Source organism: Hippocampus zosterae, chromosome 6 (genome assembly GCF_025434085.1).
Source record: "Hippocampus zosterae strain Florida chromosome 6, ASM2543408v3, whole genome shotgun sequence".
Lineage (NCBI taxonomy): Eukaryota > Metazoa > Chordata > Actinopteri > Syngnathiformes > Syngnathidae > Hippocampus > Hippocampus zosterae.
The window spans coordinates 24,581,835-24,596,327 of record NC_067456.1 but is presented as its reverse complement, the minus strand read 5'-3'; the positions used below and the strand labels follow the sequence as shown (position 1 = coordinate 24,596,327).

Sequence of the window (14,493 nt, the reverse complement as noted above, 5' to 3'; positions counted from 1 at the left end):
ATGATATTGACGGCATTTTATCAACCATTTATACATCCAAGCATTCCTTTTCTTTACCCCTAATCCTAAAGGACCCTCTGGATCTCTGTACCACAACACATCCACAACTGTACTGACCTCCAATCCTTCCAATCATTTCGACTCACCTGTTACGCAATGCTTGTAACACCTTTTAATCTCTTTTTTACCCATTTCTGCTTTGTTTTTCTTCCAAATGTGTTTGTTTTAAATCATGTAAGCTTGGCTTTAAAGTGTACATTTTTAACCCGTGTTTTAAACTCTTGTAGTGTCTTTGAGTACGATGAAAAGCGCTTTCAAAATTAAATGTATTATTATTAATAATAATATTATTATTATAAAGGGTCACAGCTGAGCTGGAGCCTTGGCTCACCCTGGACTGGTTGAGGGTCGATGGCAGGCTGCACACAGACAATAGAATTTAGTTTCATAGGTCTGAGCAATTAAAAGTCAATAAATATTCTTTTCTAAAATGTGAGAGGAAGCCCACACAGGAAGGCCCACCGATTATGAATATTAACTTTCAATTTGTTTTTTGAAAAATGTATTATAAAAATCTTTACCCCAGAAGGAAAAGGCATTGATGTTGATGTTGTTGTTTTTTTCTTATCTTGCCCACAGATGACACTGTAAACACCATGATGACCTATTCTGTTTCCAAATGGCCAGAAGACACAACTGCTAAAATATAGTACAGCGCTTCACACCAGTTCAGAGTGTAGACAATTAGCATCAAGACTCAACATTGCAAATTTCCTTCAGTTTGCATGATAAATTTATTGTGGAAAGGCCCACTTTCCACCCACATTGATATCATAGGTCAAATCTAATAAGTTTCTTACCAATTAAAAACATGTTTTCTGCATTGAAAAAGCTGGTGGGATCTGAGCCGGGCCAGCTCAGGGACAAGAACATTCCCGCTGGCCTGCAGTCCATGAACCAAAGTTTGCAAAGACGCTTCGCTAAAGGGGTCCAGTACAATAGTAAGTTTTCAAACATTTTCCATTTGGAAATCGTACCACCAAGATGGCTGAGCAATCTTAATTTGAAAATGTACTACTTTGTAAACTGTATAGAAAGAGGAAGCTCTTCCTTTTATGGCTAGATTGGTTTACCTTTTTTGCCCTGGTCATCTTCAAGGCCTGCTCCATTCATCTGAAAATTCATCTATGAATGGACGAACAATGCCGCTTATTCGCCCTCTGTAGAAGTGATGTCACCGGTGGCCATCTTACGTTGCCACTTGCTAAGGCCGCCTAACTTGAATACGTTGTTTTCTTTGGGACATTTTTATGTCATTTCCTTCTCTATGGCAGAAAGGTGACCTTGTCTGACATATGGTAGTACCAATAAGAGTGGCAAAAGTGCTACAAGCACATTTCATTTGTAAAGGCCATATCTAGAGTGCGTGAGTGTACGCACATGGCCAATGTTTTTTCATCAAAGTTTGTTCACGGTTGCAAACTGTCGCGAAGACATTTGCCAAGAGTTTTAATGGTCGCAAACAGGTTTTGTCATCGCACTGAAATTTTGAACATTTGAATGCCCCCCCCCAAGTGAAAATCGTCATCCGTGGAGATAGGAACACTGGAAAGAGCACTTTATGGTATCGACTGCAGGGCAAAAAGTTTGTGGAAGAATACATCCCTACCCAGGAGATCCAAGCTACAAGTATCCATTGGAATTACAAAAGTAGGTGTTTGTTTTTTGTTTTTTTCCAACACCTTTAAAGGCTGGTTAATTTTTATCAGCATGTCTGTGGTTATTCTTTGCTCATGTATACACATTTACATGTGACGTTGCCTTTTTATTCATTCCAGTGGCTCCATATCAAGGTAAACTCGTTAGATTTAGCCTGATTATGGTACCCGTTCAGTTAGCTTTTCAGTATTTAGCAAAGCGCCTGTTCTTCTCTTAGTGTTCTAAATAATAGAGTAGTAACTCAACCTGTGTGAGAGTATCATCATAATATGCGTGTTAGTAAACATTTCCACTGCAACACTACACTTTGCTAATGAAACTCCTTTGTGTTCCTGTATTTGTGTTTCTCAGCTACTGATGATGTGGTCAAGGTGGAGGTATGGGACGTGGTTGACAAAGGTGAGTGGCGGTGCTAAAGTGTGTCACGCTCTCGAGCTTTTTTGCTAAGTCTGACCTCATCGCCATAGATCAAAGTGCTGAATCTCATGACTCCATGTGTGGTGGTTGTCTTGTTTCCTGTCCTCAAACTCATCATTTCTTTTCTGAACCCCTCGCGCTCCTCTCAGGCCAAAAATATCCTCTTCCTGAAGGTGTAGGTGAGCACCACTGTAGTGTGTACAAATTCAATGCTGTTGTGTGCAGTTAGTATGCTCCACCATCCTCCACTCTTATCCAAGAAGAAAATTCTCATGGTTTGCTGTTTGGCTACGCCTTTAAATTTGTCTTTTTTTTTTTTTTTTTGCTGTGTGCAGATAGCAGCACATATCATCTCCACATCTAGAAAGCTGACTGATAGCGATGTTTGTTGACTGTACTTGAAGCATAACTTATTGAAATGCATCTGTAAGCTGCATTTCCGTAAGAAAAATGTGTTGCTCTGCTCATGAACCAACATAAAGCAACATACTGACTCTAAGACGATATTTTATGTAAAAACCTCATGCTTCTGATATCTTGATCTTTCAGGCAAAGGCAAAAAGCGTGGAGACAATTTGAAACTTGAGAATGAGCCACAAGAGGTAAAAGATCAGTCACATGACTGTCATGTGTGGAGAAAAAATAACTTACTTGTTAGGATGGGGGGGTGACCAATCAGTTACCAATAACAAAGGGAAGCATTTATTCTTGTGTATTATTATTATTCCCAATATTTGTGTGTTGCAGTCAGACGAGGTAGCCCTTGATGCAGAGTTTCTAGACGTGTACAAGAACTGCAATGGCGTCATCATGATGTTTGACATCACCAAGCAGTGGTGAGAATCGTCTGCGTGTCACATTGTTTGCGCACGAAGCGCTTCGTGCTACCATATGTGCGGAGGTGGAGGCATTAAGTTTCAGCGCAATTAAGTTTTAACCCAGGGCTGTAAGTTTTCTCTGGGAGGAATCAATCATTGAAATAACAAATGATAAACTCATGACCCTGTATTATGTTGCAATCAAATAAATGTGACAATTTTGACAACATTCTAGCATCAATTTAGCTGTGCTTTTGTGCAAACACATCTCCAGTCATTTAGGCCTGAGTAGCAGGCAATACAGACAGATGATTTTATAATGACCTCATATTGAATATTGAGATAGCAGGAGCAGTAGTCGTAGTAGTAGTACAGTGCACTCCGCTTAATAGAACACCATTGGGCCGAAGCGCTTCTGTTCTACTAAGCGGGGTTTCTATTAACCGGAGACACTTTATTAGGTACACCTTCAGACACGTCGACGACCAAGTTATGCACGCAGAAAAACCCCTGCTGACGAGTTAGAAGAGATATTTCGACTGTGGACGTCCATATCTTTAATCAAACAACAAAACAACAACTTTAATCAACTTCAGTCAAACATCTCAAATCACGAGAAAAATTTCGTTACTTTTGTCTGGAAACAGGAGTCCGTAATTTTGCGGTTGACTTCCCTCTCAATGCGCTGGATAAGAGGGAAGTCCTGGAAACCGCGGGCGTACCTTCTGAGAATCCGGCAATGCATCGTATCGTCTGAGTATGTCCTTCTTATCCGCAGGTGATAGCCCTCGTCTATTGAATGAAGTTGAAGCCATTGTGACGTGCGTGTGTCTATGTGTGGAGTGACGCGTGCTACCTGTTACTGTATACGGCTAGAACTACCGCGTTTTCTCGCGATAGTGGTACAGTATCGCGATAGCTACACTTCGAAAACCACTAGTTTACAATGTTCATTGCTTACGGCCTGTTCTATTAAGCGGAGATCTGTTCTACTAAGCGGAGTATCTTTATAGGAAATTGCATTAGGCAAATCCGTTCCAGAGCCTTTTGCTCTATTAAGCGGATTACTCTATTAACCGGTGTTCTATTAAGCGGAGTGCACTGTACTCGTAATATTTTAGAGTGGTTAATTGCTTGCTGTTAGCATTGGCCATGTTTGGGTTGTTTTAAGTATTGCAGTTGGCTGTCGCACTCCCCTGGGGTGCAAGATGAGTTGTATACAGTCACCTGTTTTCAAGAGGTCTTCCTCCTTTTGAAGTTGCCAGCCAACTGCATTTGGTTAAAACAGGCCCTGTATAGAGAAGCTGAACAGCACTGACATGCTATTCGCCCCCCCTCCCCCCATCAAATACACGTGGAAGAAACACCATTAGTCTCATTAACTCCATCTTTGATGTAGAAGTTCCTACTGGATTTTTTTGGTTGACGAGCCCCTAAATATAATTATACTGAGGTATTCCCGATATATTTTCAGGACGTTTAACTACATCTTAAGGGAACTTCCGAAAGTTCCCACTCATGTACCGGTGTGTGTGCTGGGAAACCACAGAGACATGGGTGAGCATCGAGTCATCCTCCCTGATGACATCAGGGAGCTAATCGCTGGACTGAACAGGTAACCATCTCACACCAAATGCCACATTTTCCTAATACAAGACAATAGCATCAATGAAAAAAGGGAAATTATAAGTGTGTGGAGGAACAACAAAATCCAGAGCAGAGCGAATTAGACAAAATAGTATGTTGCAGCATCATGTTTTGAGACTTTTCTTCATTCCTTCCTTCCTTGCCTCACACCCACCTACCTACCTACCTACCTACCTACTTACAGCTGGAAGCTGGAACTGTGGCCTTGGTCAAGGTGGAGCAAATTTAACAGTTTCAAATGCTAGTCAAAATTAGCACAAAACTATCAGGCTTTTGCTAGAAAGTTAAAAAAAAATAAAAAACTGAAAAAGCCAACTAGAATACTCGAAAATTCAAAACAAAACGGTGGGGGTTAATAATTTGTGTAGATGAGTTTGAATGCCACATCCCCAGTTATGATGGTGTGCACACTTGTGTATACACCTAATTTCAGTCGTTTATTTCCACTTCTCGAAAAATAATTTTTCATTTCAATTGAATTTAGCAGATTATAGACCACATTAATGGTCAGAAAAGATTAGAAATTGTTCATCTTGGTCGAATGCACTTTTTTTTAAATCTAAAAAAAAAAAATGATACGAGGCCGAATAAAAACTCAAATGTCATGAAATGTGTTGTCCGTTTGAAGAATTTGCAACCTCCAAATGCAGCATTAAAGCGTTGTGTTTTCCAGGCCAATGGGCTCATCTTACATCCATTATGCTGAATCCTCGATGAAGAACGGCTTTGGTCTAAAGTATCTGCACAGGTTTTTTAACATCCCCTTCCTACAACTCCAGGTAATCTGCTTTCCTCGTTTGCTACGAGTAGTATTTTGCACTTGCATATCCTAATCTTTGCGATTTTGTGTGTGCAGAGAGAGACCCTTCTGAGGCAATTGGAGACAAACCAGTTGGACATGGATGCCACCCTAGAAGAGCTTTGTGTGCAGCAGGAGACAGAAGATCAAAATTATGAAATGTACAATCTCGCGTCCTCGCTCATCTTATGCCATTTGTCTTGATAGTGTCACCGTTGTAACTTCTTTGACATTTTGCTAGCTTCCTGGAGAACTTGGAGTCCCGCAATAAGGGCTATGGCTCACCTGGTCCAGCCAACGGTCAGAGTCCCTCCTCAGGTTCCCAGTCCCCCATAGTTGCTCCTAGTGGGGCCTCCACAGGAAGCTCCAGCCCAAGCACACCTCAACCTCCAATCCCTTCGCAGCCACTCCCACAGTCGCCCACTGTGTTGCCTCCCTCGGCTCCAGATCTGGCTGCTGCCGTTGGCAGAGCGGCCTCGCCTTCAGCTGAATTAAAGTCTTCAGCTCAATCACCAGAGCACCTTCAGTCCTCCGTTACACCGGTATCAGCCCCCCAGAAACGCAGCTTCATGTCTCGATGGTTTGGCTCATCGGCCGTCCCTGAGGCTTCTGTTAGCGCATCAGGTACGACTACGCTACACGACAACACATTTTGTTTTTGCATATTGCAAAATGGGTAGAATCTTTCCAGACGATCTTTGCTTTAGTCAAAGTTTGATCTTTCATGATTAATTATTGGATGACAAGCTGAAGTGGTATATATGAACACCGGAATTGCAATGTTGTGGGCCTGCTGTTAAAAGGCTGTCACTTTCAGATCTGATTAAGCTAAATTGAAAATTGGAAAACTAGTACTTTTTCTAATGCTTTTTTAATAGACTGTTGTTGCGTGTACATCTTGGACATACAAAGTCTACACCCATGTTCAAAAAAAAAAAAGAGTTCAAGATCATTTGCAAATGTTTTTTTACCGGCAATGTGAGCCATACAATGTGCAACTCAATGGGGGGGAGTCAAAATAAAAATTTAGATGCGTTTGGAAAAGTGTGCACACCCTCTTGTAAGTGGGAATTGGGGTGTGTTCCGAATGAACCTATCACGTTCAAACTCATGTTAAATAGGAGTCAGCACACGCCTGTCACCATTTCAAGTCCCTCTGATTAACCCCAAGTCACATTCAGCTATTCTAGTACTAGTACACTTCTGCAGCTCTTTTTGTGTTGCTCTCTGCCCCTTTGCAGCCTCCCTGACTAGATATCTTATTTTTTAAATAATTTTGGAGGGGTGGTCCTGTTCTTGGTGATGACTCCACTGTCTTCACTGTCTTCCATGCTATAGTTAATGCCTTGGAAGTTAATTTCTTCCATTGTCCTGACTGATACCTTTGAACAATGAGGTCCAAGTCATGCCATGGAAGCATCCTGTGGCGTCTGCTGTAAGATGTGCCGCCAAAATGTCACAACATCTGAACTTAATTGTTTCATTAATCAGAACCACTTGAAATGGTGGTAGGGGTGTACTGACTCCCTTTTTAACGTGTGGTTAATTGTGAACACAACCACATCCCCTGTGAACAGGGTGTGCACACAAACCACATGATCTCAGTTGTTATTTTTTTACTTCCCCTCTGGAAAATATTTTTACGTTCAATTGAGTTGTACAGTTTTGGTCACTTGAATGGTGGAAAAAGTTGTGAAACTGTTTATCTTGGTCTCATTGTTTTCTATCATAAAAACCTGCCATTTGTACACGGGTGTGTAGAGTTTATATACATACTGTAAGTAGAGAGCAGTCACAAGGCTCCAGCCTAAGCCGTTGAGAAATTCAAAGACCGTGAAATACGCACAGGAATTGAGGGTATTAGAATGTCATGTGATGTCACTGCTTCATTGCCACATTTGGTATCGGAAGATTTCAACAGAGTTGAACTGCAATTGAAGACTTTAACTTGATCAACAACAGAAAAGATTGTACAGTAACTGTTATCTTACTCTTGAGCCACTGCAATGTTTTCCTCAGAGGACCTACCTGCACCAGTGTGTCCTACTCTCGTACAAAGCGTGGATGACTTTGTGCCAGATGATAGACTGGACAAGAGTTTCCTCGAGGACAGTTTGCCATCAAAAACAAAGGTGCCTCAGGCAGCTCCAGCAGCGGACAGTGACAGGTGAGCACTTAAAATGTTGGTTTTGGGGGAGTATCGGTTGTGATGGAATGTATGGACAATAATTTTCATTTATTTAGATGTTATTGTGACTGTTTTCTATTATTTAAAGTGTTTCTATCATTACAAAAATAAATATTTGAAAAAAATGCAACATTTCATTTTTATTTGGCAACTTCATTTGGTACATTTTCACAATATAGGGTTTATTTGTATTCATTTTCTTGAACAAAGAAAGGTCACATTGAGTTCCACTAACTCTCCTAATAGGGAGCCCTAGCCAAGACAGGCAACAGATAAGAGCACAACAGACCTGAGGCAAAACAAAGCTACACACAACTAAACATTACGATTGACACAATCCACACAGTAGCGCAGTAGACATCCAGGTGTGATTCAGAAAACATAAACATAAAACCAATAAAAAGCCATCAGGTTATAAACAGTTCTACTGTTCCGTTATGATTGCTTTGAAAGTATTTTTAAAAGTACTGAGTGGTGGGAGTGATTCCAGATTTAATATGTCAATTCTTCTGTTGCCCTCGTTCTGTGAACGCTGTTATGGTAAGGTTTGAATTGTAAAGAATTTTACCCGTACGTGCTTTAACAATAATAAAAAAAACACAATTAGTCATCACAATCAGTGCATGGGTTTTCCATCAAATGTATAGGGAGGACCATTGCACAGTTGTGTACAGAGGGCAGTGGTAGATTCGAGCTGGTGCAACTGTCATAAAATGTAGGGTTGATTGGTAGATGCCATCTGTTTTTTTTTTTTTTTTTTTAACAGAGGAATAAACATAGATATAAATTAGGTGACCACATCGTCCAACACTGGTTTAAAAAAGTGAACTACGCGAACCTTTCCCTTTCTGAAAAAGTAAAGCACTTCTTCATTCCAAAGGGGGAAAAATCAACTTCGGTCTAAGTCAATGGTTCTTAAGCCTGTTTGATTTATATACTTTGTCCATTACACCGTATTAGAGACACCTGAGTATAATGTAAAGCACAGGTGTCAAAGTCAAGGCCCAGGGGCCAGATCTGGACCGCTACATAATTTTATTTGGCCCGCGAAAGCAAATCAAGCATGTCTAGTTCCATGATGCTTGCTAAAGTCTGAACCAAAATTTCATATTGTCCTATGTAATCCACAATAACAGTTATTATTTTTGAGTTCTGGTTTTAAAACTAGTTATTCATCAATTTGTTGTGTGTATGCAATATCTGGAGGAGATTACACATTTATATGGTTTCCCAAAATTCATAACGGCCCGCTAAGCAAAATCGTAACGACAATGTGGCCCGCGACAAAAATGAGATTTACACCCCTGATGTAGATAGAGCATGTTGAAAAAAATACATTGACAACTACATTACATGACATACACAATATGCAGTGTATGTTATTAGTTTGTTTTCTATTCTAGTGAATGTGACGACAGAGGAAACCCCATGGTGTCTGGTTTCCAGGATGAGCTTGATCTTGATGATACAGGGCCCAACCTTCCACAGCCTAAAATGCTGCCTCCCAGTCAAGATACCATTCTGACAAGTGATGAGGAGGACCAAACACTAGTAGCCCCTTCTGTGAAAAAGGACCAGGACCTGGACAGTGAACCTGAACTGAAAACGTAAGACTTGTCACATAACCAAAATGTGTTGGGTGGAATAATGCATGTTATTAGAAGTTGTCTTGTGTTTTGACTCAAAGTAAATTAGCTAGCTATAAACACAATAATTGCACTCAGCGAATGATGGGAATCTACTTGGTTGGCAATTCAAATTTTAATCTACAAATCAACTCTAATATCATCGCTGTCCTGAGAAAAACACACGTCCATTTTTGTAAAAAATAAAATAAATAAAAATTACATTAACTGGATGTCCGAAACGCACATCTGTGTGTCTCTATATTTATATATCTATATGTATGTATATGAGTGTGTATTTATTCAATTATTTAACATTTATTAAAATGAATGAGAAGGCTGTGTGTTCTGTCTCTGGGAACAAACACCCTGTCGGAGAGGTATTAGGGCGTCAGAGTGGATGTTAGATTGCACTATTTGGAACCAGGATTTTGAATGCGTGTCCAAGCTCTAATTTTAATATACATAAGTCACACCTGAAAATAAGTCTCAGGACCAGCCAAACGATGAGGGAAAAAAGTGACTTCTCATACAAAAAATACAGTATTTGTACTGGTACTCGGTGTGGACAAAAAGTGATATTGCTACATCCCTTGTTGCTCTCTTGTGATATGTTTGTGTGATATGTATTACCAACTGTTACCATTCTACCTAACTTAGCAGGCTTTGGCACGAAAGTGTGTGTCTATTTAGGCACAATATATTTGAAAGTTCCTTTTCCCCAAATCTCTCGGTTTCAGCTGCATATCCAAACCAAAGGTGGCATCAAAGGCGTCAGAGCTCCGAGACCATCCCACAGCTCCCATCTTCCTCACTTTAATTCCAACAGAAGAACAGCCCACCCAGCAGCAAGGAAAAAAGAAAGGGGTCTCGCCTATTGCTGGAGACTCTGATACAGACCCTGAAGGCCCGGTGGCCCACCAGATGCTATCTTTTGTGATGGATGACCCTGACTTTGAGTCTGAAGCATTAGACGCACCGAAAATAGCAAAGGTAAGGTAAAACGGACTTGACAGTGTAGCATGCATCTGGTTGTATAAAACGTATCTAGAAACATCCAAAGAGCTTATTATTCGTGGGCAGGATGAGGAGGAGGAAACAGTTGATTTACCGCTGTAAAACGTGAGGATGACTTGGCTTCAACAGTTTAAAAATAAACCTGAGCTTCGTCAGTGAATGCTACACTTGTCAACTGTGACATTTTACGGTCAATGATTTCATTTCTTTTCCACACATAAATAAATAAATAAACTCTCGGTCATAACCATCATCCTATTTTGTTATCCTCAGAGTACATTCCCTGCAAGGGATGAACTTCTGTCTGACCTCTCAGATGATGACTTGCACTCAGCCAAGGTGCCAAAACCGGTGAATCCCACTGTGATCTCCTTTAAACAACAGGACGTTACTGACCTTTTTGGCCTTGGCATCCAAGAAGAACCTTCAGCAACCAAAGAGAGCAGTGAGGAGCAAGAAGGCAAGATGTTGGAAATGTTCCGATATGTCGTTACCATTGCTAGCGTAGCACCGTTGCTTAGGAACCAGTAAAATGTTGACTTGTTAGTTAAATGTCAATGTTCCGCGACAGTGATGGCTTTTGCATATGACCGCCGCCTGGGGTGGGGGGACGCGAGGCTCCGCCAGGGTGGGCGCATTTGACCTCGGGGAACATGCTTTTTTACTTTTTTACTGTCCTAAAATAACTTGCAGTTGCACCTCCACTACATTAGGGAGCAGTGGCGCTGTCATTGGCAGAGTTTACGCAGGGAGCATTCTCAGGGAGGAAAGATGACAAGGCGTATGTAGAGATTGGCTTCAATGTTCCTGCGGTGGCAGACGAGGGAAGATCGATGTGCTTACTTTGGCTAAACGTTTTGGTCGCGGACAGCATGAAGCCAAATAAATTAAGGTGTCACTGAAAGCCATTTTTGGGTGGGTGGAGAAAATCCTCCTTGCCCTCTTATGGAATGGAAATATTTGGCTTACTTGATCCACTTATCTTTGTTTTACTTTATTGTTAAGTTTAGAGTTGACAGAACAAAATGAAAACTGCTTGTTAGCTAGTTTTGCCAGATAAGGCTCTTGGAAGCGTGCGACAGGTCTATGACTGGCTGCCCGAAACATCAATCAAGTGACAAATTGTGCAACAGATTATGTGCGGGAATCAACTTTTTTATATAAACACATTCACCGCCATTGACAGGGAGCTGCAGCGTATTATATCAATAGCATCAAACTGTCAGGGCTGGCAATGATTGAGATCATGCCATGAGAGATACTGACTCCCTGCGCGATTGACCGTTGACTCACGATCGACGTAGTGGTTACCCCCAACCCTGATCTCGCCTTGAATGTGGTCATTTAATTCAATTCGGACCTTAGTTTGGACAATAGGAATGGAGGAGAAATACCCTTTTCTCAAAGTGACAATTCGGTCAACAAATTAAATGAACTGCAGTGTGTTTAGCTTCACCCTTTACGGCGGAAGTGGTATCTAAATGGCCATTTTTTAAAGAAAAAGTGATATGGTACGGACAGGGTGTTCCAGTACACTTCACATCTTTTGCGAACTTCAACACTAAGATGTGGAGTGGTGAGCGTAAGAGGATGATCTGTCAATGGATATTATCCTTGTACATCACACATCTAATGTTACTTTTTTCCATTTTCAGAGAGAGAAAGCAAACAGTCGTCCAAAGACAAGAAGAAAAAAAAGAAGAAAAGTAAAGAGGTGAAGTATTTACGGGGTTTATATCTTGATGCAACAGGCTGCTCCTGTTTGACTTGAAGCCATTGATTCAATTTTGCTGTTCAATTCTCAGGAGGATGAAAAGAGTAAGAAGAAACATAAACACAAGAAAAAGGAAAAAGATGACGTTGTTGACGACAAAGAGAAAAAGAAGAAGAAATCGAGGACCAAGAAGACAGAAGTGGATGAGCTGGAAGACTTCCTAGGAGGAGGGTCAAGTTCCGCCAAAAGAGATGATGGAGATTATGAAGAAATATAAGATTTCCCTGTTTATGAATAAACTGAACCTGGGAACAACCGTGGCAAGGAGTGAGATCACAACCTGGTTCCCTGACTTGTATGTGCACAAAAATGTATCCCAAGCCATACAAAATGCACGAGGCTACCAACAACCACCAGGTACAATTGGACACTCTGGATGCGGCCCTGTTTGTTGACTGCACTTCTCTGGTGTCATTCATTCCATTCGGTTAGAAACGGCAAGGAGATGGGAAACTGACGATCAGTAGAGCTGTAATCTCTTCTTTTTTTTTTTGGGTGCTCTTTGTGGACAATTGTGACTACCGGTATTTCTTACTTTTCAAGAAATCCACTTCCAGTTAGTCACTGTAGTCAGGGTGACCATTCTGTCAGAATCTTGGTGTAGTTGGAATAATGTTTTCCAGCATGCTGGAAGTAACAAACGGCTCCCCTATTCTCTCTGTCCTCGTACTGTTTTGCTTTGACGTGTAAAAGTACAACCCCCCCAGGTTTACACCTTTAAAGTTAAAAAGAACAAAAGGTTTTTCGAGCAAAAGCTATCCTGCACATCTGTACAACAACCTGCGGCATTGTTCAGACTCCTTACAGCTAACAGTTTTTTTGTTGTATTATTTTTTTTTTAAAGAGCAACACGTTTCATCAATTTAATTCCAGCTCGTCTTTGTCATGCCAGTCAACATGCAAGGGGAGTTGGAGACAAATATATGTGCATTCTTTTAATCTTGTATGGTGATATTGTATATAACTGGCCTAAAACAAATCACCCCCAAGAAAAATGATTCAGTCTCATTGTAAGAGCTGTTTCGATTTTAAATTAGCTGGCATAATTCTAAAATTGGCTCATTGTGGATGTAGCAACACTGCAGTTGCCAGAAAATGTGTGACAAATCACATCGTGTGGAAGAATATCACTGTACTCATACAGTGAAACTCCTCCACAACGAAATCATGCTTGCAGCAAGAAATGTTTCACAACAGAGGGGTTTTCACTGTAGCAATTATGATCTCGAATGAGGGTATTTTCGCCCATGTAGGTTTCGTTGTAGAGTAATTTCACTGTATTTATTATCACCTCCCCACCCCCTAAAAGAAAAGCCGCTACATCTTTTCTCACAAGCATTGTCTACATCCAAACGTGTTTTCTTTTAATGCCTTAACAGAGGTCACAATGAACTGGTGTGCTGCTATCATGACTCATTTTAAGTGTTCTTACTATAATTTGAGATCTGACATCAGATTGGCACGTTTGCTGGGGAGGCTCACTGATGAAAAACGGTTTTAAGGTTGCCATGACTCGCTACACTTTGTTCTTTGTGTTCTTTTGTGCTGATCTGTTTCTGCATGTTGCAATATTTCGATTTTCAATGATCTGATGACTTATTGTCGGATTTGTTTTAGTACAGGATGGCCTGGTTGTGTTGATGACGTATGGTAAAAACGCTCAAACGCAATGCAGCTTTTCATATGTCACTGTGTACAGTGCAATGTTTTCCTCCTTTGAAACGGTTTTGTTTGTTTCTACTCGTTATATGGCATCATTCGCTGTCATTGCTTTGCTGTAATTTTCAGGTCAGAATGGCTGCCCATAATAGAAATTACATTTATCCTAAGACTGTGTTGTCCAACATACCCGTGGAGCACTATAAGATTTCTTAAAGTATCCAGCTCATCTCTCACCATCTCAAGTTTACACTCTGTGGGTTTACCAAGTACCGGTATGTTTAATTCCACAGCTGAAACTTTACAGCATTGATCCATTTTTTTTCTCTCTCTCTCTCTCCATATAATTGAGTAATGCTCAAATCGGTTTCAAGCAAAGCATGAAATCTGTATGTATAGTGAGGAAAGAATTTATAAATCATGAAAAATAAATGACTAGTGTCACAGATTTTCCATGAACTTGTTAAACTGCAAAGATGCAAGACAATTTGTCCTGACAACATCATGTTTTATAGAACTGACGTGCACTTTTAAATGTTATTTTATTTTTTCAGGGATCAGATTTCTTCCAAATTGTCACGCCAATAACATCACTCCCTAACTCTCAAACATTGTAACATCTGCACTACGGACTATGGAGAGTTAATTTTCTCCGAACATCTGACTTGAAGGGCGTTATGTTATTAGTATGACCAAATGCATATACAGTATAACATTTTTTAAATGAGTACCATCATTTCTTCCCTGCCCGACGACATTTTCCATCTTACACTGTGTGAGTTTGATTATGTTTGGTTTGTTCCAATAAATACAAACCTATTTCTTCAGAA

The 14,493-nt window shown here is 40.5% G+C and overlaps 1 protein-coding gene across 2 annotated transcripts in view; it reads left to right on the top strand.

Annotated features, from left to right (window-relative positions):
• rabl6b (RAB, member RAS oncogene family-like 6b) overlaps positions 1-14,493 on the top strand; it is a 17,892-nt gene extending 3,399 nt beyond the window's left edge. The window contains exons 2-17 of one of the 2 annotated variants that reach the window (XM_052068228.1): positions 640-1,001; positions 1,576-1,710; positions 2,071-2,118; positions 2,286-2,315; positions 2,686-2,738; positions 2,884-2,972; positions 4,429-4,569; positions 5,275-5,380; positions 5,458-5,561; positions 5,642-6,024; positions 7,420-7,567; positions 8,992-9,195; positions 9,954-10,206; positions 10,504-10,690; positions 11,886-11,944; positions 12,036-14,493. In XM_052068228.1, coding sequence (XP_051924188.1) covers positions 872-1,001; positions 1,576-1,710; positions 2,071-2,118; positions 2,286-2,315; positions 2,686-2,738; positions 2,884-2,972; positions 4,429-4,569; positions 5,275-5,380; positions 5,458-5,561; positions 5,642-6,024; positions 7,420-7,567; positions 8,992-9,195; positions 9,954-10,206; positions 10,504-10,690; positions 11,886-11,944; positions 12,036-12,221 — 2,256 coding nt within the window. In that variant the 5' untranslated portion in view covers positions 640-871 and the 3' untranslated portion in view covers positions 12,222-14,493. The remainder of the gene's footprint in view (positions 1-639; positions 1,002-1,575; positions 1,711-2,070; positions 2,119-2,285; positions 2,316-2,685; positions 2,739-2,883; positions 2,973-4,428; positions 4,570-5,274; positions 5,381-5,457; positions 5,562-5,641; positions 6,025-7,419; positions 7,568-8,991; positions 9,196-9,953; positions 10,207-10,503; positions 10,691-11,885; positions 11,945-12,035) is intronic. The other variant, XM_052068229.1, reaches the window with a different exon arrangement.